The 26,086-nt window shown below is 46.4% G+C and overlaps 1 protein-coding gene, 2 long non-coding RNA genes, 1 pseudogene and 4 gene segments (V, D, J or C); 2 read left to right on the forward strand and 6 right to left on the reverse strand.

Annotated features, from left to right (window-relative positions):
* Positions 1–26,086, reverse strand: part of LOC125148931 (immunoglobulin lambda variable 5-37-like) — a 1,027,427-nt gene that overhangs the window by 34,943 nt on the left and 966,398 nt on the right.
* Positions 1–26,086, forward strand: part of LOC125148968 (uncharacterized) — an 863,358-nt gene that overhangs the window by 33,779 nt on the left and 803,493 nt on the right. The window lies entirely within an intron of this gene.
* Positions 1–26,086, reverse strand: part of LOC125148944 (immunoglobulin lambda variable 5-37-like) — a 657,272-nt gene that overhangs the window by 30,159 nt on the left and 601,027 nt on the right.
* The window catches only part of LOC125148932 (immunoglobulin lambda-1 light chain-like), a 327,578-nt gene that overhangs the window by 15,657 nt on the left and 285,835 nt on the right, over positions 1–26,086 (reverse strand).
* The window catches only part of LOC125148935 (immunoglobulin lambda-1 light chain-like), an 899,300-nt gene that overhangs the window by 10,792 nt on the left and 862,422 nt on the right, over positions 1–26,086 (reverse strand). The window lies entirely within an intron of this gene.
* Positions 1–26,086, reverse strand: part of LOC125148936 (immunoglobulin lambda variable 5-37-like) — a 647,249-nt pseudogene that overhangs the window by 2,259 nt on the left and 618,904 nt on the right.
* Positions 2,069–26,086, reverse strand: part of LOC125148937 (immunoglobulin lambda-1 light chain-like) — a 498,673-nt gene continuing 474,655 nt past the window's right edge. The window contains 2 exon segments of the V gene segment in view: positions 2,069–2,523; positions 3,866–3,904. Coding sequence covers positions 2,204–2,523; positions 3,866–3,904 — 359 coding nt within the window.
* The window catches only part of LOC125148985 (uncharacterized), a 49,518-nt gene continuing 40,614 nt past the window's right edge, over positions 17,183–26,086 (forward strand). Inside the window, exons 1-2 of the long non-coding RNA XR_007145764.1 lie at positions 17,183–17,240; positions 17,619–17,693. This is a non-coding gene — a long non-coding RNA (uncharacterized LOC125148985). The remainder of the gene's footprint in view (positions 17,241–17,618; positions 17,694–26,086) is intronic.

The following is a 26,086-nucleotide window of genomic DNA, read 5'->3' on the forward strand; positions in this document are numbered from 1 at the left end:
GCTGCACAGGAGGCCCAAAGCCCAGCCTCCTTGTCATGGGTGCTGGTCAGGCAGATGGGTGGGTGATGGGGGTGACCCCTGGGGACCTGGAATTTCAGTTCCATGAAGGGTTCAGATTCCATCCATCCTCAGTCATGGGGAGGAGTTGAGAGACCTCTAGATATGGCATCAGAATTCCCAGCAAATGCCATCCTTAGGAAGGTGCTGTGTTCTTTCCTCAGTCTGTGTCAGGATGTCATTGTAGAAAGGGTGAGCAGGCTGTTTCAGCACAGAGGTGATGGAGCTGAGAGCCCTTTGCAGACTTTGGACTTGTGGGGAGGGTCCTGGATATGCCACCACATCCTCAGAACAGGAAACCATGGAGGTTTGGGGTGAGGAATGAAAAGTGTTGAGAGGAGAATCATGTTTCTCCCCAATACTTAGATCCTTCTATAGGGTCCTGAGCTCCCGAATCTCTGCCTTTGGCTGGTTCTTCTGAAAGGTAGTGTGGTCACTGTTTAGTCCCTCTCCTGAGCCCCATGAGAGCAGCTGTCATGCTTTAGGGGTTTGTGGGCTGAATGGAAGCTAGATAGATCTGGTGGGTCCATCGTGTTTGGGTAGGCAGGCACTGGGTCCAACAATTTCACCCTGAGCTGATGTGTTGGAGTCTGTGCTGGTCTCTTGAACTGACTGAGAATCACACATTACCCACATAGAGGAGTATCACTAGCACAGGGTGACCCCACCACACAGGACACATACTGTATCCCTGCACCGGACCATCACTCTGTGATGTCTCTGACACCCAGGGCCTGGGTCTGCATCTTGGCCTGGAGATGTCACCTGCAGAGCTCACATAGGGTACACACAGGTCTGGCATTCTTTCTGTGACACACATGCACGCTAAGCCAGGACTCCTGCTGTCTTCTGTGATTTGCTCTTGCTTCATCTCTTAACTCCCTCCCACTAGCCCATGAGGTTGCTTTTCTCACTGCAGCTTTGACCAGAATCTCTGGAGCCTTCTATTGTTACTGGCTGGCATTAGTATCTTCGGCAGGGACTGAGTTTTCTTTGTTCACATCCCATCCTGGACTCCGTGCAACACCTCCTCACCCAGCTTGTCATGAGCCTTCCATAGAGATGCCCACCATGGCAGTTTTATAAATGAACCAATGGCTCTGTGATCATTATGTGTGTGCATGTATGTTTCTGTTCATTGGTACCTGTGTGTATGCTTGTGTGTGTTATGGCTCAGATCCCACACTGAGGTCCTAAGTAGAAGAGCCAGTTGAGAAATCTGTCAGCAGACCATTGCCAGAATTTGAGCCTTGATTTATAACATAGAGGTCCCAGGCATGTCACCTAAGCACAAGTGGTGGTCTCATGGGTTGGCCTGGCCTTAGAGAGAACCTAGAGAGCATAGCTGGAGTCTATCTCTCAGAGACCTTGGATGCCAGAGGGAACCAAGAGACACTGTTGTGTGGAGGTGCCAGCAGTGGCAGTGTGGGTGTGAGTGACCAGTGTACAGGCAGAGGGTCCTGTAGTAAGTATGACAGGGAGTCTGTGGAAGGGAGAACAGGTCATTTTTCCTGGGGAGTTAGGAACAGGAGTTCTCATAAGGAAGAGAGGAAGCTCTAGGCTGGTATGATGGGGAATGTCCACATGGGGTAGGAAACCAGGGAAAACATGGTGTTGAGTGGGGGTCTATAAGGAGAGAACAGTGGACATCATAAGAGGGGGTAGTTGTAGACAGTGTGGCACAGGTACAGGGTGAAGCTCAGGAATTATCTTAGAAGTCATGGAGACCCACGATCAGTGAGAGCAGGTATGGCTGGCAGTGGACATGGTTCATACAAGTAGGAAAGTATACAGACATTGTGGAGGATGGTTTTTCTTGTTTTTGCTGTTTGTATCTCCTGTTGAAGAATATTCTCTCACAATCTCGACTGATACTAAGACTACCTTTCAAAAAACATGAGGACATCTTCTATGGGCTCCTTTCTCATGAAGCCAAAAGAATGATGTTTCCGCCTAAAGTTGGTTGAGTTCAGGACACAAAATGTTAAACCCAAATGACCAGAGAACACAATTTCTGATTGAATAAAGGACATTTTATTGAGCATTGATTGAAGGGAGAAGGGCTGGGATGATCCTGGTGCAAGGGGAATCCTTCCTTTAGGTCCAATGGCTGCACACCCCCTGGGGTAGGTGGGGGTCCCTTGACCTAAGAGCACTCTGCGGGGACCACATTTTTCTCCACGGTGCTCCCCTCATGTGTGACCTGGCAGGTGAATCTGCTGCGAGATTTCCACTGGTTCGGTGACAGGCTCAGGTAGCTGCTGGCAGCGTACTTGTTGTTGCTCTGTTTGGAGGGCTTGGTGGTCTCCACGCCCTGGGTGATGGGGGTGCCATCTGCCTTCCAGGCCACCGTCAAGCCGCTGGGGTAGAAGTCACTGATGAGGCACACCAGGGTGGCCTTGTTTGCGCTGAGCTCCTCACTGGAGGGTGGGAAGAGTGTGACCGAGGGGGCTGACTTGGGCTGACCTGTGGGGTGGGGGAGGGAAAAGAGGTCAGAGGTTCAGCATCCACCATGGGGTCACTTGACCTTAGTCTTCATGTGGGAATAGGTTCTTGAACATCCAATCAGGCCCCTAGTGCACAGTCTGTGTCCACAGGTCCATGTCAAAGGTGGGGGTGGGTTAAGGTGTTCCTCAAAAATCTCCCCACCTGTGCTGGGAGTCTTTGAGTTGAATTTCTGTCACCACCCATCCTGAGACTCTCCTGGCACCTGTCCTCCCACAGAGACATTGAACTCTCACTGTCCTGCCCCTGCCTCCTGTGACATGCTGACAGTGACTGTCTGGGCTCTATGTTTGTCCCTCTATGGTCAGGATTATGATGTGAGCTCTCTGACCTCCATTGAATCATCCTGTATACCATTCTGATCTGACACTTCTGTGCTGGGGAAGTGAAAGTCTTTGTCCTAAGAGATCTGTTTTTACCCAGATGTGTCTCTCCTGGGCTGTCCCTGATTGGGTAGGATCCTTGCTGATGATAGAGTGTCTGCCTGTGTCTCTTGTGTCTCTCTCATTCCATTGTCTTCTGCAGCCTTGCCCTCCATGTCCTGCAAATCCATCATATCACTAGAGCCTTCATTCCATAGATTCCGCCTCTCTTTGGGGTATGAAGTATTTCCTGCAAGGACTCAAGTGTTCATCCAGTTCTCACATCCTTTCATTCCATGATCCTTTCCCTGGCACCTTCTCTTCTCCCCACTGTCCTCCCTCTTGCTGGTTTCCTTGAGTTTTCAGGACACCTCAGGGTTCTGCCTTGCAACCCCATGAGGCCTGGGGGTGGGGTTAGCTGCTCCACTGGTACACCATTGACCACCCCAGATCCTGAGTCGCACAGTTCCAGGGCCCTGTTTTAAACGTCTGACCCATGTGTCCCCAGCCTTGGCCCTGAGGGTGCCATGTCCCTGCAAATTCTCCACATGGTCACCCCCTCAATGCTCCCTGTTCTTTCTTCCATTTTCTATGGGGACTGTTAGTAACTCCCAGATATAAAAAAGGTCCAACACAAGACCAGACAGGAGAGGACAGACAGAGCACATGGGGGTCCCAGGATGACCCTGGCAGACAGATTTTAGATTTTAGGTCATTCCACCATTCCCTGTGCCTCAGGTAGGAGGTGTGGGGTTATGATGAACAAAGAAGCAAGCACGACAGTCAGTACAGGGAAGGGAGGAGAGCAGGGTCCTAGGGGATGAGGTGCCAGGTGAAAGAGTAACCGAGACTTATATATAAGATACACAGAGAAAAAAAAACAGTCAAAAAATTCCCAGATGTCTGGAAGAGCAGGGGAGCAGGGAGAAGATGAGACTCACCTAGGACGCTCAGATGGGTACCTCCGCCGAACACCCAACACTGTGATACAGGCTCATACAAAAACCCCGTCCATGGGAGGCCCTGCCCCAACCCCAGCCCCCCACGTGCAGCTGTGATGGAGGAAGTGAGGGTACTGCTTCAGGCTGGTGTCTGCTCAACAGAGGAGCCACATGTCCCACACCCATATCAGAGAATAGCACCAATGTCCCCATGTGTACAGCAATAGGATCCTTGGAATCAATTCTTCCAATGGAAGTTGGTATCTGATTTGCTGTTTCTACCACTATCTCTTGGATATTGGAGCGAGTTTGTGGAAGGCTTTTGTGTCATTGTGAGTTATTTTCCATGGAAATGAACAGGACATCTCTTTTCTGTATGTTCAAACATTGTAATACCCTGGGGAGATGTGAGGTGAGGGTGGAGGGAGTACCCTCCCTCCCAAAGGATCCTTTGCAGGGAGAAAGAGTTGGACTGTGTATGGACATTGGCAACTAACTATGTCCCGAGACATAACTTCAGAGGGCTCTGTTTTATTGTCCCAGGGGATGTGCTAGTTTGGGACTGTTGTAAGTGATGTGTGGCCTGGTCCTGTAAGACATGCCAGCCTGTGTCCAGGTGACCTTGGGAGCAGCTCCAGCCAAGCCCCAATCTGGGCTCATGTTGGGGAGGGTCTGGTATGTGACTGCTGCTATGCTTCTCTTAAAGAGTCTTAAATGCCACCTCCCAGGAAATGAAACTGGCATCAGTGATGAATTTCAGGCCTGGGCAGGTATGCACAAGATGAAATAGAATATGTTTTCCCTCAGAAAGCTGGAGCTGTTGAGATCTCCTGGGGTCATGTGAGTGTACCCAGGAGCCATCTGAATAGACTCCCAGTGGACGAATGTCCATATGGGCAGACATGAAGCCATCATGCAGTGTGGACAACACTGGTACATTCCCAAAATCTGATCCATTGAATCCCAGCATGTACCAGGTCGCCAAATAAAAATGAATCAGCAGGGGAGGGTGGAAGGAGCAGGTCATCATCCTGTGTAGTGGGGAAGAGCAGGGAACGGTGCACATTTCTTCTTTTCCCTGAACATGAAAGGCACTCCCCACATGGGTACGTGGCAGCCCTCCCAGGAGAAGGAGGACAGAAATGAAATACTGCTGTGATGCACCCTTTCCTTCCGATGGACGGAGTCTTTGAACATCAACGCAGCTAATCCTACCTAAAAAGGTCCACTTGATGTGGGTCCTTTGATGCAAAGTAGCCAACTGTCCAGGGAGGTGATTCTGACGTTGTACAAACTGGACCTCCTGAAGGGTCTGATGCCAGAAGCCCTTTGCAGGATGAGGAAGCAGAGTGGATGGCTCAGATACAACTCTGGGAGGTTGTGGCTGCATCCCCACCATGGGAGAGTCCCAGCACCAGCTGCTCAGCCCCTTAGTCCTTTCCTTGCAAGGAAAAGTAGAGTGATGGGGGATTCTTACAGACCCAACAGTCCTGAAGACACCCAACCCCCACAATCACAGTGTCAAATGATTTTCAAAACTCAGAAAGAGAAAAGGAAATACCCCCAAATAGCAATAACATCAACAATATAATTCCATGCATTCACTTGTGACAAGTTTGAGGTCTTCATTGATAAGTATTTTCATTGTTAAGGATTTACAGTTTCTACATGGGTTTGATCATGCTACTTTAGTTTCTGTTTAGGCCTTTATCTTCTGGTACACAGATGAAATCATTATTGAGAAAAAGGTATGATATCTGGAGTTTGTTTGCAAATACTGCATAGGAGAGCAATTATTTTGTTGTTGTGTCAGCATCATCAGGGAATTGATAGATTGGGACCTGGTTGATGGGAACAAGGAGGTACTCTTATTCCTCTGTCTCCCTATTTTGGTGTTTTCATTTTTCCTTAATGCACATTTAGAAGAAACTTACAAGAAGAGATGATTAGTGTGGGACAGTATCAGAGATGGGTAATTTTGGCATTCTACAGAAGGGTCATGGACATGAGTTAGACATGGATGGCCTTCTCCCACATGTGGCCTCACAGATCACAGAAGCCATAAAGAAAAAATTAAACTAATCTGACACATAAAAATTAAAAACAGCTTTATGGTGAAAGGCCCCATCAACAAAAGGCATAAAACACACCAGGGAACAATATTTACAACTACGGACTTAACAATGAGTTAATATCCCAAATATATGAAGGGTTTCTATAGATCCATAAGAAAATACAACCAAGTGAATGGACAAACAGGCAAAATTACAACTGGTAAATAAATTCACAGTAGAAATAAAATCAGACAATAAAAAAACGAAAGGAAAACAAGTTTTACCAATGATCAAATAACCAATTAAACAACAAACATAGGCTCACTTATATTCATTGGATGAGCAAAAAAAAAAAAAAAAAAAAGATCAACAATATCACATTATTGTCAAGGATGTAGAGGAAAGGGCACTATCATTCACTGCAGTGAATATAAGCTGGAACCTTTCAGAAGGACATTTGGGCATTGCCTAGGAACATTCCCCAAACACATTCTCTCTGATCGAGCAATTCCACTTTGAGCCATTTATCCATAGTAGATACTTAAGTGCACTTTATACAAGCACACATAACACATGCGCACATATGTGAGGATTTCCATTGCGGCATCACTTGTGATTTATATTTTTAAATGGAAACAACCTAAATGTCCATTAATAAGGGGATAATTAAATACAATCTGGTTCATCCAAACTTTGAGGTTTTACAAAGCCATTACAAGAACATGGGAGATCTATCCAAATTGAGATAGAAAATATCAGTAACACATTGTTTAAAAAGCTTATTCCAGGGTATGGTTTCATTAAAAAAAAAATCCCAATACCAACTAGGTGTTTGTGTGTGTGTGTGTGTGTGTGTGTGTGTGTGTGTGTGTGTGTGTGTGTTTTCAGGGACATATACACATAGGAGAAGCGTTGGAAATGTACTGACCAACCTGACAGTGGCTGTCTCTGGAGAATGGGTTTTAGGGTAAGATGTGTGGGGATGGTAAGCAGAAACATTGGATTTTTTCTTTATATACTTCTGTGGTTAATCATTTTTATTTTTATTTTTATTTTTTTTTACAACAAGTACGCATTACTCTTGTATTAAAAATTATTTTAGGGGCACCTGAGTGGCTCAGTTGATTGGACATCCAACTTTGGCTCAGGTCATGATCTTGTGGTTTGTGAGTTCGAGCCCCACGTCAGGCTCTGTGCTGACTCAGAGTCTGGAGCCTGCTTCAGATTCTGTGTCTCCCTCTCTCTCTGCCCCTTTCCCACTCGCACTCTGTCTGTCTGTCTCTCTCAAAAAGAAATGAACTTAAACGAATTATTTTAGGGGCACCTGGGTAGCTCAGTTGGTTGACTGACTGGCTCAGGTCATGATCTCCCGGTTCAAAAGTTTGAGCCCCACATCAGGCTCGCTGCTGTCAGTCTGTCAGTGCAGAGCCTGCTTCAGATCCTCTGTCCCCCTCTCTCTGCCCCTCCCCCCAAAAATTTAAAAAATTATTTTAGAAGCTTGTGCTCTCCCAAAAAAATAAATTAAAAAAAATATTTTAGAAGATAAAAACCAAATTTATTTTCCTGTGAACATTTTCAAAAGTATAGAAAATTAGAAAGCAAAGTTTTAAATTAGGGGAAGTCCCATCAGCCAGAGACACACCATTGACATTTTTCGATTATTTCGGGCAGGCTTTTGAAAATGTACACATAAAGTATAGAAAATTAGAAAGCAAAGTTTTAAATTAGGGGAAGTCCCATCAGCCAGAGACACACCATTGACATTTTTCTATTATTTCGGGCAGGCTTTTGAAAATGTACACATACTTTAAAAACCCACACATAGTTGAGGGTTTGAAGATTCCTTATGATTGATGTTCTATACTGTATTTGGCCACACCCTTTCTGCTGGATATTTAGATTATTTCCAGTTTTCTCCCACCATTAGTAATGTTGAGCTAGTCATTCTTGTTTATAAACCTTTTGTTATATCTTGGATTATTTTCACCTCTCCCCCACCATGAATTCATAGAAGTGGAATTGCACAATTTAAATAAATATACTTAAAAAATGACTTGCTGCATATTGTTAAAATGGTTGTACATTTTGGACTTCTATAGACAGTCCATGAGAGTGCCCATTCCTCCCGGTCAACCTCTGGTACAGTCACTTTAAATTCACTTGCTAATTTCATAGGTGGTCTTGGTACCTGATCCTTCCTCCCCATCCCCAAGATGCAGGCTTTGGCCGTTGTTTCTCCTGGGTCCTTAATCTGGCCTCACATCCGTCTCCTATCTGGAGCCGTTTTTCCAAACATGAATCCGACTGTGACGGTCTGCTACCTAAATCCCTCAACAACTCTTCTGGACTCCAAGATCAAGGACGCAGCACGTTAAGACACTGCACGCAGCACAGAGTGCCCTGTTGTGCCTGCACAACCTCTCTCTCTCCTCAGCCCCGGCCGCTCCGGGTGCCTGGAGTGGTCACATCATGTGTCAGTGACTCTTCACCTGTCAGACCAATTTGATTGTTCCCACACCTGGACATGACCCCCTTGGTTCAGGCCCACCCTCTCTGGGTCCCCAGGCCTGACCCCTGTGAATATTTATGAATAAGTTGCAGAGTGGACATCCTTGGTGGAGACTCAGACAAGCCCTTGCTCCCCTCTCTAACTGCCTGGCAGAGCACCCCTTCAGAATGTTGCGCCATTTTGTTTCAACACAGGACATGCTGATGAGGTCACAGGGTTCAGTCCTCTGGCTTCTTACAGTGCTGGGACTGTGCCTATGTGCTGTGTGACCTTGGGAAGGTCACCTTACCTCTTTGGACCTCTATCTTCCTCTGCAAGATGAGGATAACAGCAGGATCTGACTTGTTGGGCTACAGAGGGCGTTTCTGCCCCTAAAACGATTAGTGCCTGCTGGGCACATCCTGCTCCTGCCTGCCTCTTTCTGCCCTACCCAGAGGACAAGGGTGAGGCAGGTGCGGCACTAGTCCAAAATTTAAGGGATGCCCAAAACTCCGTCATCAAGACACACGATATTTTAATACAGTATTACAAACAAAAAATCAATGCAAAAAAAATCTGCGCAAGACAGATGTCAGCACTTTAAATACAGCCGGTGTCTACCCAGGCCCCTTCTCTCTGGCCCATTCTTCCTTCTCCCCCCTCTTCCCCTCACTGCTGCTCTCCTCTTCGGATGTCCACTCCTGGCTCCCACCTTAGGGAATTCCACATCCTCCCCTGCCATGATCTTTTGGCTCCTTACCTTAGGCTCCTTCCCTCTGGGGCTCTGCTCAATGATGCTGCATTGGCCCATGGCCAGGTGTAGCAGCAGTAGGGGACAGAGCTGCCTGGGGCCAGGGCTCTGTCCCCCAGGAGCCTCACAGCACACTTGGCTTGTCTCAGGCCTCATCTGCCCTCAGGGTGGAAGCTCGGCTTGAACTTCCAGGAGAGGGGCTGGCAGGTGCCTCAGGTCCCTCTTGTTGGCAGCAGCGGTCCCAGTGTGCCTGGCCCACATAGTCTTGTCCTCTGCCTGGGCCTTCTCTGGTCCCTGCACTCAGTGCCCAGTCCTCTCCAGGGCCCATGGCTGTTACCCCTGGAGATCTCCCTCAGAGTGACATCTGCCAGCTGCCCGGCTGTTGTCGATCCTGGGCTCCACCCCCTCCCACTGAAGCCAGCCCACAGTTCCTGCCCCTGGGGCCCTGGGTGGGGCATACTTGACCTGCCTTATTTCCGTATTCCTAAGGGTGACCCAGGTCTGTGGAGCATCTCCCTGGGACTTGAAAAGACCACAGTAAGCAGTTGAGTGCCCAGTGAATCAGGAATCACCAAGGCCTGAGTTCCTTGGGGTGGGACTGGGGCTAGGGCTTCTCTTCTGACCAGTCCCCCAGGCTGGGTCCCTGCACACTACATTTCCTTGGCAGGGTTGGTCAAGCCTGGCTGGTTTCCCTCTGGTCATCTCAGCTTCTCAGCCAGGCAAGGGCCCTGCAGGGAGCGATTCTATATCCCTCACTCAAGGAATAATGTCAGGCTCATGAATGTTGAAACCTAGCCTTAGGTCACCTCTGAGCCTCAGTTTCCTCATCTGTAAAATGGACACAGTTCCTCTGTAGCAGGGCAGTCATGAAGATGAATGAGATCATGTGAATGCTAAGCCCCAGTATGTAGCAGGTGTTGAACAAATGTCCATTCCCTTTCCACCATCCTCGGACTTTGGGCTTTAGAATAACTGTTGGCATGTCCTGGGGGACGTTTTCCTGTATTACAAGTGAGAAAACTAAGGTCCAGAGAAGATGAATGCTGGGGCCAAGGGTGTTCTGGGAGTGGGCTGCAGGGTGATCTAGAATCTAGGAGTGAGCTCCTCCCCTGCATTGCAGCCCTTTGTCCACCTGGAAGGCTCATGCTTTGGTTCCAAGGGAGGTGAGGTTTGGGTTCTGTTGGGCAGAGGTGCAGGAGGCATGGACTGCACAGGTGCTTTGGGCTGGAGGCCATTGGAAAGCCCAGGAATATAATATGTAATGCAATGAGGCTGAGGCAGACAGCGGGGCCGGCTGCTGGCTGAGCTGAGATCATTTCACCTATTTGAGGATGAGGAAATTGATGTTCAAGCAGATTCTATACAGAGGGCTGGCCCTTGCACGGCTCCAGGACATGCTTTGTTGATGTCTGTGCATCAGCTCTCCGGGCCTGGTGAAGTCTCACTGCTCGGTGAAGAGAGAATTGAAAGCAGCAGGTTGTAGGATCCCGCCTGTCACCCAGCGCCTCTCTTGCTTTCCAGTTGCCTTTTCTGCCGCAAGGTCTTTTAATACACCTGCTCAAATCTGGGTTGCAGCCCCTCAGGGCTTCTAGTTTCTGTTTCAGCAGCCCTAAATGAGGCCTCCCAGGCCTGCCAAAGTGACTTTCCTGGGAGGTCCCTTTAAGAGTTGTGTGTCCCATGTTTTGAGTCAGGCACTCCTTAACTTTCCTGCTACATTTGGCAGGAGATCATCCTATCCATGGGATGAGGCCCACACCTGCCTCTGACCTTGGGTTCCTGGTACCATGGGGGCTGGAGTGGCATGTGCCCTAGGAGTCCAGACCGAAGCTGTTCCCTCCTGGCACCCCTGTGTGGGTGTGACACTCACCTAATACCCAGGGCCCAGAAGTTGTGGTTCTCTGGGGGACAGCCCCAAGTCTTGGGAAGAAGGGGCTCTCCCTAAAGGCAGCATCCCCAGCTGTGCCTCTTTTCCCCCACCCCTGCACCTGCCACAGCCTCTGGGCCGCCACTGCCATAAACCACATCCTCTTGTGGTGGCTGCAGTCAGAAATCTGGGTCTGGTTGTTTCCTGGGGACACTTGAGGGATGGGCTGGGTCTTCCCAGATGGTGCAGCTGCAGCTCTGACCCACCCAGGCCTGCCCCTCACCTCCTTCCTGGATTGAGATATGCCAAGGGCTGGATTCAGGCTGGGCCAGAGGAGTCCAGGTCTATCTGTCCCCCTTGGTAGACCCCCTGCTGAGGGTACCTGGCTCCTCTGTGCCCTGCCCCAGCCCTTCTCCCATGGAGTGTCAGGGTGTGTCCTTGTCCAATCACTTCTGTCCTGCTTCCCATGTCAGAGGGTGCCCCTGTCTCCTGCTGACCAGTCTCCTGCCCACTCTATACTCCACAAGCCCCAGAGACTGCCTAAATCCAGGTCTCTCCAGCACCTTGCTCCACCACCCCCCCATCCCCAAACTCAAGCCAGCTGGGCCTTCTCATCTCACAGTTGTGCATGGGGTGTGTGTGTGTGTATGTGTGTGTGTGTGTGTGTGTAACAAAGTATCTGTCTGGGGATGTGACAGAGGTTCTGGAATCTCTCAGAGTTCTTGGAGTCAGGGTCTGGCTCTGCAGCTTCTGAGCCCCACTCTGAGGGATCCCCAGGATCCCTGGAGACCCCTACTCCTTTGCTGATCTTGGGGGTGCAGTCCCACCCCACACTCCAGCTTTCCTCCAGCAAATGGAAAGAGAATTCTACTGCTTCTGTAGATGTCACAGACTCATGACCCTGGTGGGGACCTTCTAGTTCCTTCGACTGATAAACTGAGGCACAGAGAGGGAGAGTTTCTTTCCTAAGACACACAGCGACTTGGTGTAAAGACTGTGTCTTGGGACTTACCAGTACCAGCCAGAGACCTGAGAGGACCAGGCTTTTTTTTTTTTTTGCACATGAGGTGGAGCCAGCCTGGAACTGAAGGATGGAGCTTGGGAACTTTTCAGTGCTTTAACGCCCAACTCTCCCAATACAGCCGCCTGGAGTGCAGTCCCGAGGGGACAGTCCAATAGGGGGCAGCAGAGACCAGCAGTAGAGGGAGGCTAAACCTCAGAAAGGGCTGGAACTCAGAAGGGGCTGGCCAGACAGAGGCCCGGGAAAGGCTCCAGTGGTGGTGGCAGGCGGGAGGATGCAGAGGACGGACTCTAGTCCAACATCTTCCCTGACACCCACCTAACCCTTGCAACCACGGCCTGGGGTGAGGCGAGTGAAGCGAGTCACTCCAGTGTGGAGTGGGGGGGCGGATACTGAACTGACTTACAGTTTTGATGTTATATTTATTACGGGATTTTTCTGCATTACGATGTGAAAAAAGATTGCATTAAATATTATTTTGATGACGAGTTTTGGGGTCCTCCCTTAAATTTTACATGTAACGATAGTGGCTTACTCTGCTCATACTAGTGCCGGCTGTATTTGATACTCTAGGGAACATTTTTTGGGGGGCGGTGTGTGGAGGAAGTCGGGGGGCGGGGTTCTGGAGTGGGCGTGGCCAGAGCCCTGTGGTTCCAGCCTCACCTGACGAGGTGGGTTGATGTTTGCATAGCGGAGCCCAGTTTTCCAGGCCCTTTCCAAAGTCTTGGATTGATACCCGGGAGGGGTACACTCCCTTCATGAGGACCTGCGTGGCAGGTGGTGGCTTTGTAGCAGCCACAGCTCCTTCAGCTCTTCCACCGGGAACAGCCTCCTGGCAGGTCCTCGCGGGACAAAGCACATTCTTAGAGAGGGTGGTGCAGCCTTCTTTATTACATTCATACAAAGCGCTCCATCCTGATGGCTACCAATACTAACGTAATTTACATTCGATTCTTACTTCATTATTCCTAAAAGCCCACACACCCTCACATTTGTGTATAACTACACGCGTCATATACCATAGTAGCTACTGCACTGTGTGTGCTAGTTCCATAATGGCGAATAGCCTAGTGACTTACCTTGTTTTAAAAACGTTGTTATAAAATAGATATTCACATAAAATCGACCTCACTTTATTGTTTGACCATTTCTCCAGACACATCCTTTGCTTTTCAGTGATTTTACAATATTCCCCGAAATACCCATCCAGATGTTTACTTGTGTTGACAACTAGAGCCAGTTTCTAACAGAAGTACGTCTGAATAGTACCTTGGACAGTGAGGACTGGCTTTGCCAATTAGGTTAAACAGTGGGACTCTTCCCTAGATTGAATGATTCAAATCGGCAGTCCCAAGTTTTGGAGGAAAAAATACAGTTTAAAACACATGAGAAGAGGAAATAATGTTTTTCAAAAAAATTTGTAAAGATGCAAAGATGCACGATGATTACAGATATTTTACTTTTCCCCAATCTTCTATTTTTTTAAAATTATTGTTAATATTTATTTATTTTTGAGAGAGAGAGCATGAGCTGGGGAGGGGCAGAGAGAGAGAGGGGGACAGAAGTTCCGAAGCGGACTCCACACTGACAGCAGAGAGCTCAATGCAGCTCGAACTCACAAATGATGAGAACATGACCTGAGCTGAGGTCGGCTGCTGAACTGAGCTACCCAGGCACCCCCAATTTCTTCCCAATCTTTTAAATTACATGACACACAAGGGATCTCTTAGTAAGTTCTGTTCAAGTTTCTTGTTGCATATCCCAGAAGCTGGGAAAGTGGATGACAGATGGCTAGGTGACACCTCTGTGCAGGTGGTCCCCTCTCCCCTAGAAGCTGATACTGGGATGGAGCCAGACTGCAGGAGTTTTACAGGGAGAGTGATTGGGACCAACCCCTGTGCAAGGGTTGGGTGGGAAGCAGGATAGGCAGGATGGGCAGAGGGAGGATTCAGCTATAGGGGAGCTTTGCTGTTGAGATGGCCTTTCGCAGTTTCCCCAGGTGGGTTGAGAGGCTGGGCCTTCAGGCCCTCACGTTGATCAGCCTTTAGAGGCCAGCTGCCCAGGGCAGGACCATGGCTCAGCTCCAGGTGGCTCTCTTCATCAAGGTTGCTGACAGATGAGGTCAGGGCTGTTTGCAGGTGCCTTTCCCAGCAGATGCGGCAATAAGCCCTTCATTCTATTCCGATGGTGCATCAAACTGTCTACTGGTTCAAATCCTCTTGAAGTCAGGTGGTTTCCACTCTTTGCTTTCAAAAAAAAATTAAAAGAATATGAAATAGAGCTGCCAGCTGATAGATAATTGAAAACAATAATTTTTGACAATCAACCCCTAATGATTTTTGGCACATAACTAGGAAGGAGCTCAGATCTGTGAGTGAAATTGTATTACAAAACTTCTGTTTATGAGACCAAAGTTTCTTTGAGCTTCATACAAAAATGAAAGCCAGGGGATGCCTGGGTGGTTCAGTCAGTCAAGCTTCTAATTCTTTTTTTTTAATTTTTAAAAAATGTTTACTTATTTTTGAGAGAGGGAGAGACAGAGCATGAGCAGGGGAGGGGCAGAGAGAAAGGGAGACACAGATCTGAAGCAGGCTCCAGGCTCTGAGCTGTCAGCACAGAGCCCGATGACACGGGGCTTGAATACACGAACCGGGAGATCATGACCTGAACTGAAGTCGGATGCTTAACAGACTGAGCCATTCAGGTGCCCCAAGATAGATCATAGTCTTAAACATAACATTTAAACTATAAAGTTTCTTTTTTTGTTTTTAATTTTTTAAAAATGTTTATTTACTTTTGAGAGAGACAGAGAGACAGAGTGCAAGAGGGGGAGGGCAGGTAGAGGGAGATGCAGAATCTAAAGTAGGCTCCAGGATCTGAGCTGTCTACACAGAGCCCGGCGTAGGGCTCAAACTCATGAACCATGAGATCACGACCTGAGCTGAAGTCAGATGCTTAACTGACTGAGCCACGTAGGGGCCCAAAGCTTCTGATTCTTGATTTGGGCTCAGGTCATGATCTATTTCACGGTCACGAGATGGAGCCCTGTGTTGGGCTCCATGCTGAGTGTGGATCCTCCTTGAGACTCATTCCCTCTCTTTCTCTCTCTCAAAAAAAAAAAAAAAAAAAAGAAAGGTAGGACAGAATTGATACAGGACCCTGATTCATTCTAGTGGAACATCATATTTTATCAATGGATCCATGAATCAAAAAATGAAAATTTTAATATGTTTATTTTGTGTTGCTCACATATTGCTATGAATAATTATGATGCCAACTGGAAGAAAACTATTTAACACTCAAGATCACAGGCTATGAAACTAAATTTTAGAATGTAAAAATTTAGTGCATATTTTTAGGATAGAGATGTATGACAGTATGTATTTCAGGTATAAAAATATATAAGCAGATCAAATCCAGGAAGGGGTGTGGAATGAAAACAGAGTTCAAGAAGAGGAAAGAAAGTTGAAAAATTTCTAAATGTTACAGAGTGGGCATCCAATCATATGACATTTGCTTCCACTCAACATGTGTGCAAGAGCTCTGTGAACATTTTACAAACTTCTGGTGAAAACTTTACATGTAAACTTACAAAGGAGCAGGGAGTGTGAACCTCAGTTCTTTTGGAGGGTGGGTGGGCAATGGTGCTGAGGGCTCAGCTGCAGGGCCGGGCCCCCTCCCCTGCAAGGAGGCTCTTCTCTGATGCATAGAGATCCTGGGTCTCAGCGAAGGGTGATCACATAAACCAACAAGTGGAAGGACCCCCATGAATCAGGGGCCAGCTAGGAGCTGCGCATTTTCCTTCCAGTATCTTGACTTTTCAGATCACTCCTGAGAGGAGTGAGGAGCTACTTGCCTGGAGAGGGGACAAGGCTGTGCCAAGGTTCAGCCAGTAGGGGGACCTCTGGACCCACAGGGCGCCACAGTCTTTGTGATTCAAAACAGGCCCCCTACCTCCCCACCCCCTACTATTTCTCAGTGTGGTAAACAAAGGCCCTGAGGGGAAGTCTTTCCAACCCTGAGGGTCAGGGCCAAGACCAGAGAGGACACCCGACCCTAAGACGTGGCCTATGGCTGTTCAGAGAATGGAGAGAATGAGCATCAGGCCAGGGCAGGAGCATTTGTGTCTCACTTCCCCATCTGTCTGTGTCACTGTGAGTCATTGCCAGGTGCTCCCAATGACATGGTAGGTGGGACAGAAATAGCCTCGTCCTTGGCCTGGGCCGCACTGGTGGTCAGGGTGGCCATGTTCCCTGAGTTGGGAGCCAGAGAATCACTCAGGGATCTCTGAGGGCCAGTTGCTGCAATAATAGATGGGGGCCTGGCCTGACTTCTGCTGGTGCCATTGGACATATTTCCTTCCAATGTTGTTTTCTCCACAGGTGATCCTGGCGTCTGTCCCAGGGCCACTGACACTGACAGGAGCCGAGTCAGCTCATTGGAGGCCACAGAACATGCAAGAGAGATTATGAGAGGTGGGTTTCCAGCTGACGGGGCTCTGCCTTCCTGGCCTGGACCGAACTCCAGAGGTTTCTTGGCCCCCAGAGTTGTCCCCACCCATCAATCTCAGCCCCAGGGACCCATGGGCCTGGCTGGTGGATAAAACCTTTGAACAAATGAGAAACTCCCAGTCCCTTTTTCTGGGCAGGTGCAGCCCCTTAGAGCTCACACAGGGCCAGTGAGCAAAATGGGAGATTTCACCCCTTTAGCCCCTCATCCTGCAGCAAGGTGAAGAGATCCTGTCCCCCACTGGGGCAGGAGCTCAGAGTCAGGGCCAAGCTTGTCCCAGATCCCAGTGAGCCTGGGCACAGCACCTGTGCAGTGAGAAAGGAGGCCGACGAGGAGAGGGGTCCAGGCCGTGGTGGAGGCACCCCAATTCTGCTACTAAGGTCCAAGGCTGGGCAAAATTCCTCCTAAGGCCTCTCTTTTTCCCTTGCTGGAGACTCCTGCTGGTTATGCAAATCAATGGAGGCTCTGGAGCTGTTGCTGAAGAGCTTTGTGGTTGCAGAGAAGGGGGAAGGGCTCAGCCCCAAGGCACAGAGAGAGGACAGGTATCCCTTGTAGTCTCCACCCCCAGCCCAGGGGATCCTCCTCCTGGTAGTCACTAGTCTGGGGCTGTATCCCCCATTCAGTCTGTGCCCTGGCCTCCATCCTGGGCTGTTCTGGCCACTGAGAGACAGTCTATCTGTGTTTTCAGGTAACCTGAAATCGTGCTCACTGAATCGTTCTGGGTGCTGTCATGAAGGTGGCCAGAGTCATGGTGGTGATACTGAGATTGTCTTGGGCTCCCAGTCTTTCCTCTGCTCCATTCTGGCTCAGGAGGAAGGTGGTTAATATCATCCAGGAGTTCCAAGTGTCTCATCCATCATTGTGTTGTGGTGGGGGCCTCGAGCTGGTCCGCTTCTAGCTCCATCTCCATAGCATTTCCACACTGAGTCTCCTCTGACATTCCCAGGCCCCAGTGCAGTGACACTCCTCACCCCTACTCCAGGGAAACCCTGAGGCAGGAGCAGCGTTCTATTGCAGATCACAGTTTGTGAGAGCCAGAACCTGAATAAAATTTCCTCCTTGCCAGGTGCATGTGGAGTTGTTAAAGGTCCATGGAGCTGCTGTAAGAGTCTACCCTTGGCCATGAGCTCTTGGACAGGTGGTAAGTGCTGTGTCTCAGAATTTCCAATGTGTGGCTGGGGCAGGGACATATCACATGCTCAAAAGATATGATTTGAGTATAAGAGAATGAAATTGGCTGAATTCTAAGAATACTTCATGTGAAATTGAAATGATAATTTTGACTTCAGTTGCTAGGGAAAATGCATTAGGTAATAAAAATATTTAATATAATGTATGAGGTTGAGTAATGGTTATTGAATAGCTGCTGTGTCCTTGGAATGGAAAAAGAAAAAGAAAAGAAAATTGGCACCAGCCCCCTGGAGACGGTTTAGGGGGGAAAGGAGGAACTTCTCTTCGAAGTCAGGACAGGAGGCTCTCAGAGCAAAGAGGGGGGTACAATGTGTGTTCTCAGAGGGAGGGGGCTTTATAGACTTTTTTTACATTCTATAATTTATTTATTTATTTATTTAATTTTTTTTTTAAATTTTTTTTTTCAACGTTTATTTATTTTTGGGACAGAGAGAGACAAAGCATGAACGGGGGAAGGGCAGAGAGAGAGGGAGACACAGAATCGGAAACAGGCTCCAGGCTCTGAGCCATCAGCCCAGAGCCTGACGCGGGGCTCGAACTCACAGACTGCGAGATCGTGACCTGGCTGAAGTCGGATGCTTAACCGACTGCGCCACCCAGGCGCCCCAATAATTTATTTATTTTTTAATTTACATCCAAGTTAGTTAGCACATGGTGCAACAATGATTTCAGGAGTAGATTCCTTAAGCCCCTACCCATTTAGCCCATCCCCCTCCAAAACCCCTCTAGCAACCCTATGTTTGTTCTCTATATTTAAGAGTCTCTTATGTTTTGTCCCCCTCCCTGTTTTTATAAAATGTTTTATATTTTGCTTCCCTTCCCTTATGTTCATCTGTTTTGTATCTTAAAGCCCTCACATGACTGAAGTCATATGATATTTGTCTTTCTCTGACTAATTTAGCTTAGCATAATACCCTTAGTTCCATTCATGTAGTTGCAAATGGCAAGATTTCATTCTTTTTGATTGCTGAGTAATATTCCATTGTATATATATATATATATATACCACATCTTCTTTATCCATCCATCCATCCATCCATCGATGGACATTTTGGCTCTTTCCATACTTTGGTTATTGTTGACAGTGCTGCTATAAACATTGGGGTGCATGTGCCCCTTTGAAACAGCATACCTGTATCCCTTGGATAAATACCTAGTAGTGCAATTCCTGGGTCGTAGGGTAGTTCTATTTTTACTTTTTTGAGGAACCTCCATACTATTTTCCAGAGTGGATGCACGAGTTTGCATTCCCACCAACAATGCAAAAGAGATCCTCTTTCTCCGCATCCTTGCCAACATCTGTTGTTGCCTGAGTTGTTAACGTTAGCCATTCTGACAGGTGTAAGGTGGTATCTCATTGTGGTTTTTTTAATTTTTTTTTTTCAACGTTTATTTATTTTTGGGACAGAGAGAGACAGAGCATGAACGGGGGAGGGGCAGAGAGAGAGGGAGACACAGAATCGGAAACAGGCTCCAGGCTCTGAGCCATCAGCCCAGAGCCCGATGCAGGGCTCGAACTCACGGACCGCGAGATCATGACCTGGCTGAAGTCGGACGCTTAACCGACTGCGCCACCCAGGCACCCCTTCATTGTGGTTTTGATTTGTATTTCCCTGATGATGAGTGATGTTGAGCATTTTTTCATGTGTCATTTGGCCATCTGGATGTCTTCTTTGGAGAAGTGTCTATTCATGTATTTTTCCCATTTCTTCACTGGATTATTTGATTTTGGGGTGTTGAGTTTGATAAGTTCTTTATAGATTTTGTATACTAACCCTTTATCTGATATGTCATTTGCAAATATATTCTCCCATTCTGTCAGCTGCCTTTTAGTTTTGCTGATTGTTTCCTTCGCTGTGCAGAAGCTTTTTATTTTGTTGAGGTCCCAAAAGTTCATTTTTGCTTTTGTTTCCCTTGCCTCTGGAGACATGTTGAGTAAGAAGTTGCTGCGGCCAAGGTCAAAGAGGTTTTTTCCCTGCTTTCTCTTCTAGGATTTTGATGGGTTCCTGTCTTACATTGAGGTCTTTCATCCATTTTGAGTTTATTTTTGTGTATGCTGTAAGAAAGTGGTCCACATTCATTCTTCTGCATGTCGCTGTCCAGTTTTCCCAGCACCACTTGCTAAAGAGACTGTCTTTATTCCATTGGATATTCTTTCCTGCTTTGTCAAAGATTAGTTGGCCATACATTTGTGGGTCTATTTCTGGGTTTTCTATTCTGTTCCACTGATCTGAGTGTCTGTTTTTGTGCCAGTACCATACTGTCTTGATGATTACAGCTTTGTAATACAGCTTGAAGTCCAGGATTGTGGTGTTTCCTTTGTTTTTGTTTTTTTTCTTTTTTTTCAAGACTGCTTTGGCTATTTAGGGTCTTTTCTGGTTCCATACAAATCATAGGATTGTTTGTTCTAGCTCTGTGAAGAATACTGGTGTTATTTTGATAGGTATTGCATTGAATATGAAGACTGCTTTGGGTAGTATTGACATTTTAACAATATTTGTTCTTCCTATCCAGAAGCATGGAATCTTTTTCCTTTTTTGTGTGTGTCTTCTTCAATATTTTCACAAGCTTTCTATAGTTTTCAGTGTGTAGATTTTTCACCTCTTTGGTTAGATTTATTCCTAGGTATTTTATGGTTTTTGGTGCAATTGTAAATGGGATCCATTCCTTGATTTCTCTTTCTGTTGCTTCATTGTTGGTGTATAGGAATTCAACCGATATCTATGCATTTTATGATTTTATATCCTGCCACTTTGCTGAATTCATGGATCAGTTCTAGCAGTTTTTTGGTGTAATCTTTTGGGTTTTCCATATAGAGCATCATGTAGTCTGCAAGGAGTGAAAGTTTGACTTCCTCCTTGCCGATTTGGATGCCTTTATTTCTTTGTGTTGTCTGATTGCTGGGATTAAGACTTCCAATACTATGTTGAATAGCAGTGGCAAGATTGGACATCCCTGTCTTGTTCCTGACCTTAGGGGGAAAGCTCTCAGTTTTTCCCCATTGAGAATGATATTAGCATTGGGTCTTTCTTATATGGCTTTTATGATCTCCAGGTATAATCCTTCTGTCCCTACTTTCTTGAGGGTTTTTATCAAGAAAGGATGCTGTATTTTGCCAAACACTTCCTCTGCATCTGTTGAGAGGATCATGTGGTTCTTGTCCTTTCTTTTATTCATGTGATGAATCACATTGATAGTTTTGCGGATATTGAACCAGCCCTACATCCCAGGTATAAATCCCACTTGGTCGTGGTCAATAATTTTTTTTAATGTATTGTTGGATCCGGCTGGCTAATATCTTGTTGAGGATTTTTGCATCCTTGTACATTAGGGAAATTGGTCTATAGTTCTCCTTTTTAGTGGCGTCTTTGTCTGGTTTTGGAATCAAGGTAATGCTGGCTTCATAGAAAGAGTTTGGAAGTTTTCCTTCCATTTCTATTTTTGGAACAGCCTCAAGAGAATAGGTGTTAACTCTTCCTTAAACGTTTGGTAGAATTCCCCTGGAAAGCCATCTGGCCCTGGACGCTTGTGTTTTGGGAGATTTTTGACTACTAATTTAATTTCTTTACTGGTTATGGGTCTGTTCAACTTTTCTATTTCTTCCTGTTTCCATTTTGATAGTGTATATGTTTCTAGGAAGTTGTCCATTTCTTCCAGATTTCCCATTTTATTGGCATATAATTGCTCATAATATTCTCTTATTATTGTTTTTATTTCTGCTGTGTTGCTTGTGATCTCTCCTCTTTCATTCTTGGTTTTATTTATTTGGGTCCTTTCCTTTCTCTTTTTGATCAAACTGGCTAGGGGTTTATTAATGTTGTTAATTCTTTCAAAGAACAAGCTTCTGGTTTCATTGATCTATTCTACTGTTTTGTTTGTTTGTTTGTTTGTTTGTTTGTTTTTTGGTTTCAATAGCATTGATTTTTGCTCTAATCTCAATTATTCCCTGTATTCTGCTGGTTTGGGTTTTATTTGCTGTTCTTTTTCCAGCTCTTTAAGGTGTAAGGTTAGGTTGTGTATCTGTGATCTTTCTGTCTTCTTTAGGAAGGCCTGGATTGCTATATACGTCCCTCTTATGACTGCCTTTGCAGAGTTCCAGAGGTTTTGGGCTGTGATGTTATCATTTTCATTGGCTTCTATGTACTTTTTAATTTCTGCTTTAACTTCTTGGTTAGCCCATTCATTCCTCAGTAGGATGGTCTTTAGTCTCCAAGTGTTTGTTATCTTTCCACATTTTTTCTTGTGGCTGGCTTCTAGTTTCAGAGCGTTGTGGTCTGAAAATCTGCACGGTATTATCTCAATCTTTTTGTACTTGTTGAGGGCTGATTTATGTACCAGTATGTGATCTATACTGGAGAACGTTCCATGTGTACTGGAGAAGAATGTATATCCTGCTGCTTTAGGATGAAATGTTCTGAATATTTCTGGTAAGTCCATCTGGTCCAGTGTGTCATTCAAAGCCATTGTTTCCTTGTTGATTTTCTGTTTAGATGATCTGTCCATTGTTGTAAGTGGGGTGTTGAAGTCCCTTACTATTATGGTATTATTATCAATGAGTTTATGTTTGTGATTAATTGATTTATATGTTTGAGCGCCTTCACATTTGGAGCATAAATGTTTACAATTGTTAGATCTTCTTGGTGGATATACCCCTTAATTATGATATAATGCCCTTCTTCATCTCTTGTTACAGTCTTTAATTTAAAGTCTGGATTGTCTGATATAAGTATGGCTATTCTGGCTTTCTTTTGTCCACCAATAGCATGATAGATGGCTCTCCATCCCCTTACTTTCAATCTGAAGGTGTCTTTAGGTCTAAAGTGGGTCTCTTGTAAACAGCATATAGATGGGTCTTGTTTTCTTATCCATTCTGTTACCCTATGTCTTTTGATTGGAGCATTAATCCATTGACGTTTAGAGTGAGTACTGTAAGATATGAGTTTATTGCCATTAGGTTTCTTTTAGATTTAGAGTTTCTGGTGGTGTTCTCTGGTCCTTTCTAGTCTTTGTTGCTTTTGGTCTTTTTTTGTTTCCTTGTCTTTTCTCCCTCAGAGAGTCCCCCTTAAAATTTCTTGCAGGGTAGTTTAGTGGTCATGAACTTCCTGTGAAAATGAATACAATGAAATAGAATAAAATGAAATGATGGAAGTAAAACAGAATTTGAAAAATTTACAAAAAAGTAAGAAAATATTGTAGAAAAAAATAAAAAATATTTTTAATAAAAATTGAAAATAAAAATACATTTTTTTTCTCTTTCCCTATTCAAGAAAAAGAAAAGAAATGAAAAAGAAATAAAAAAAGAAAATTGAATAGCTGGAGCAGCGAACAGACTGAAATACCATTGAAATCACATTGTCTTCCCCTAGGTGTCAAACTATGAAACACTTTATAGTCTGTAAACTAAGCAGGTGGAGAGACTTGTGTTCCTGAAGAGCAAGGTTGGCCCAGGTGCGGGGCTTAGTGTAATGGCTCCATTCTCCACTAGATGGTGCTGCTTAGCTTACTGGGGTGGATTATTGTGGAGCGCGTGTGTGTGTGTGTGTGTGTGTGTGTGTGTGTGTGTGTGTGTGTGTGTGTGTGTGTGTGTGTGTGTGTGTGTGTGTGTGTGTGTATGCGCATGCGCAAGAGGGGCAAAAATGGCGTCACCCATCTACCAGTCTGTAGTATTAGAACTCTGTTCTCCCTGATCGGCAGTCGCGCACCCTTCCTTTGTCTTAGAACTCTGTTCTCCCTGATCGGCAGTCGCGCACCCTTCCTTTGTCTCCGGTTTCCATCCACTCCCTGCTTTTACACTGTCTGTGACCAAGCTGTCAGGTTGCCAGGCGGTACCTCCCTCCTGAGTTTTATCTCAGATGCGGCTGTGTTTCCTGACCCACTCAGACCCTCTGGGGGAGGGTCTCACTGAGCAATGGCCAGGTGCCGGCTGCACCCAGGAATGTTTGCGGACCGTGCTGCTGGTGATGCCCAGAGACTGTGGCTGAGTGCCAGCCCACCCCAGAAACAGTTCGCGAGATAGTGTAGCAGCAGCTTTTCAGAGATTATGGAAAATCACAACACAAATCTGTCACCAGGCTTCACCCACAACAAGCTTGTTCCAGCACCAGCGAATGTGGTTGTTGTTCAGGATCCTTTGGGATCTTTGCCTGTGGGGAGCCCTCCCAGCAGGGGAACTGCGTCTCCCGTGTGTCCCGAAGACACCTGGACTTCAGTCTGCTCCCGGGGATTCGTTCTTCCCACCAGAGCACCACCAGGTATCAAGCTACAGAGTTTCAGCCTCTGCACTCCCCCTGTTTATAGAGTCTTAGTGGAATTTACACCCTCTCCTTTCTCCCTTTTTGGTTCAGTCCCTGCGGCTGTTTCCACTTTTCCACTTTCTCTCCAGCTGCTTTTGTGGGGGGGAGGGGGGGCGGATACTTTTCCCATATTCTCCCCCACCCCCCGCCTCCATTCCCTCTCCACAAACAAAAACAGCCCCCTGCCCTCCATGGCTTCTCCCCCAGTTCACCTCTTTGCTCCACGTACCTGCTAAGTTCTCTGGTCAGGTTGTGCAGATTGTTGTGTTAATCCTCAAATCAATTTTCTAGGTTTGCAGGGCAGTTTAGTGTTGATCTTGCTGTATTTCAGGGACGAGACACACACACACACACACACACACACACACACACACACACAAACACACAAAAAACTTCCATGCTGTTCCTCCATCTTGTCCCATCGTCCTGGGGGCTTTGCAGACTTAAGAGAGCCTTAACACCACTGGGGTGTATGTAGGAGATTGAAGTCCCAGATCTGTGCCTAAGAAATAATTACTGCAAGATCTGGATCAGAGGAATAAGGAGCCAAAGGATTTTGTACATCAGTGTCAAGCATGATACTTAAGAAGGAAGATACCTTTTCCTTCAGATCTTAGGTCATGGTTACTAGCTCCCCCTGCCATGTTAGGAGCCCTGATACCAGGCCCACTCCATCACCAGGTGGCTAGGCAAGTGACCTCTGCTGCCACCTGGGTGGTGGCAATAGCACGCAGGGTTCACGCCATGTCCTCTGGGACTCTGTATGTACTTTCAGTTGTCATGTATTAGACATATATGGTATTGCTTCTCCCCTAGTTGGGATTCACGGATCTAGGAATTGGGGTGGGAGTGCAAGTAGCAGCACTCACTGTTATCCCCAGTGAGCCATCAACTAAATGTTCCCTTGTCATTCTTGGGACTTTGTGCTTTGCTTGATCGCATGGCCCTGCTGGCTGAGTGTGCACCATGAACCCTTTGGCTCTGCCTGGCAGTGAGTCATTGGGAAAAGTAGGGGGTACTGGCTGGGGTGATTCTTGGCTACTGTCAGGGGGTAAGGGATTTTCTACCACACAATGAGGGTAAGTAGGTGGATGTATGGATTCAGGAGATCCCCTAATATTCCCTGGGTCTGTGACTGTAGTCATCAACTCACCACAATACAATTCAACAGGTCTGATAATGGGTGAATATTCCGGAATGGAGGTTTGGTCGTCTCAACTGGCAGGGACCCAACTGACTAACTCAGGTGTTTGCTGAGGGAAGGGGAATATGGAGTGGGTGGTGAAGATGTAACTATAGACATAACTCTGACCACAGGGTAGTGGCAGAAATGAGGACAATAGAAGGAACAAGTGTTTCTTCCTTATGTTGATATGAATATGTTTGGAAACCTATTAATCCTATGTTTCTGGTTTGTTCTCCTGGGTCATCTCATTATCATCTAACATCCAATGTGTTCATAATAGTTAACTTTATGTCTCAATATGAAGCTATAGGATATCATTTCAGCTGGGACAAAAATAAATACCACCATCAGACAGTAGTATATTTGTATCCTCCTGGGAAAGGATGAACATGTTGGTAATTTTTCATTGGATAGTTTGGATAGTTTGTCACATCACGTGGAAGCATGGCTGCCAATATTCTCTTTATTTGGAGATTGTGGTTTGCCTGGATTGGGTGGATTTCACGTGGATGAGGTTGGACTGTGGTGGCTTATTATGTGTCAACATCGACAGACTGAACTGTATTTCACAGAATTGTTTTCTGTCTGTATTCTGGGGTAGGGTGGGTGTGAAGAAAGAATCTGTGCGAGATTTGGGGGGTAGAAGTGACATTGCACCCATTTTGTGTCTCAGTCCATGGTTGTGTATTTTCTGGTCACTTTGTAGGAGGAGGCAACTGCCCCAATGTCCCTCATTCACCATCAGGATAGATGTGACCCTTCAACTGTCTGTCAGAACCCAGAGCACCTAGTGTGTCTGCATCTTTTCTCATTGTTTAAAAATACGAGGAACAATCTAATCTGTTGGGGATTTTGACACGTATA

This window comes from Prionailurus viverrinus, chromosome D3 (assembly GCF_022837055.1).
Source record: "Prionailurus viverrinus isolate Anna chromosome D3, UM_Priviv_1.0, whole genome shotgun sequence".
NCBI lineage: Eukaryota > Metazoa > Chordata > Mammalia > Carnivora > Felidae > Prionailurus > Prionailurus viverrinus.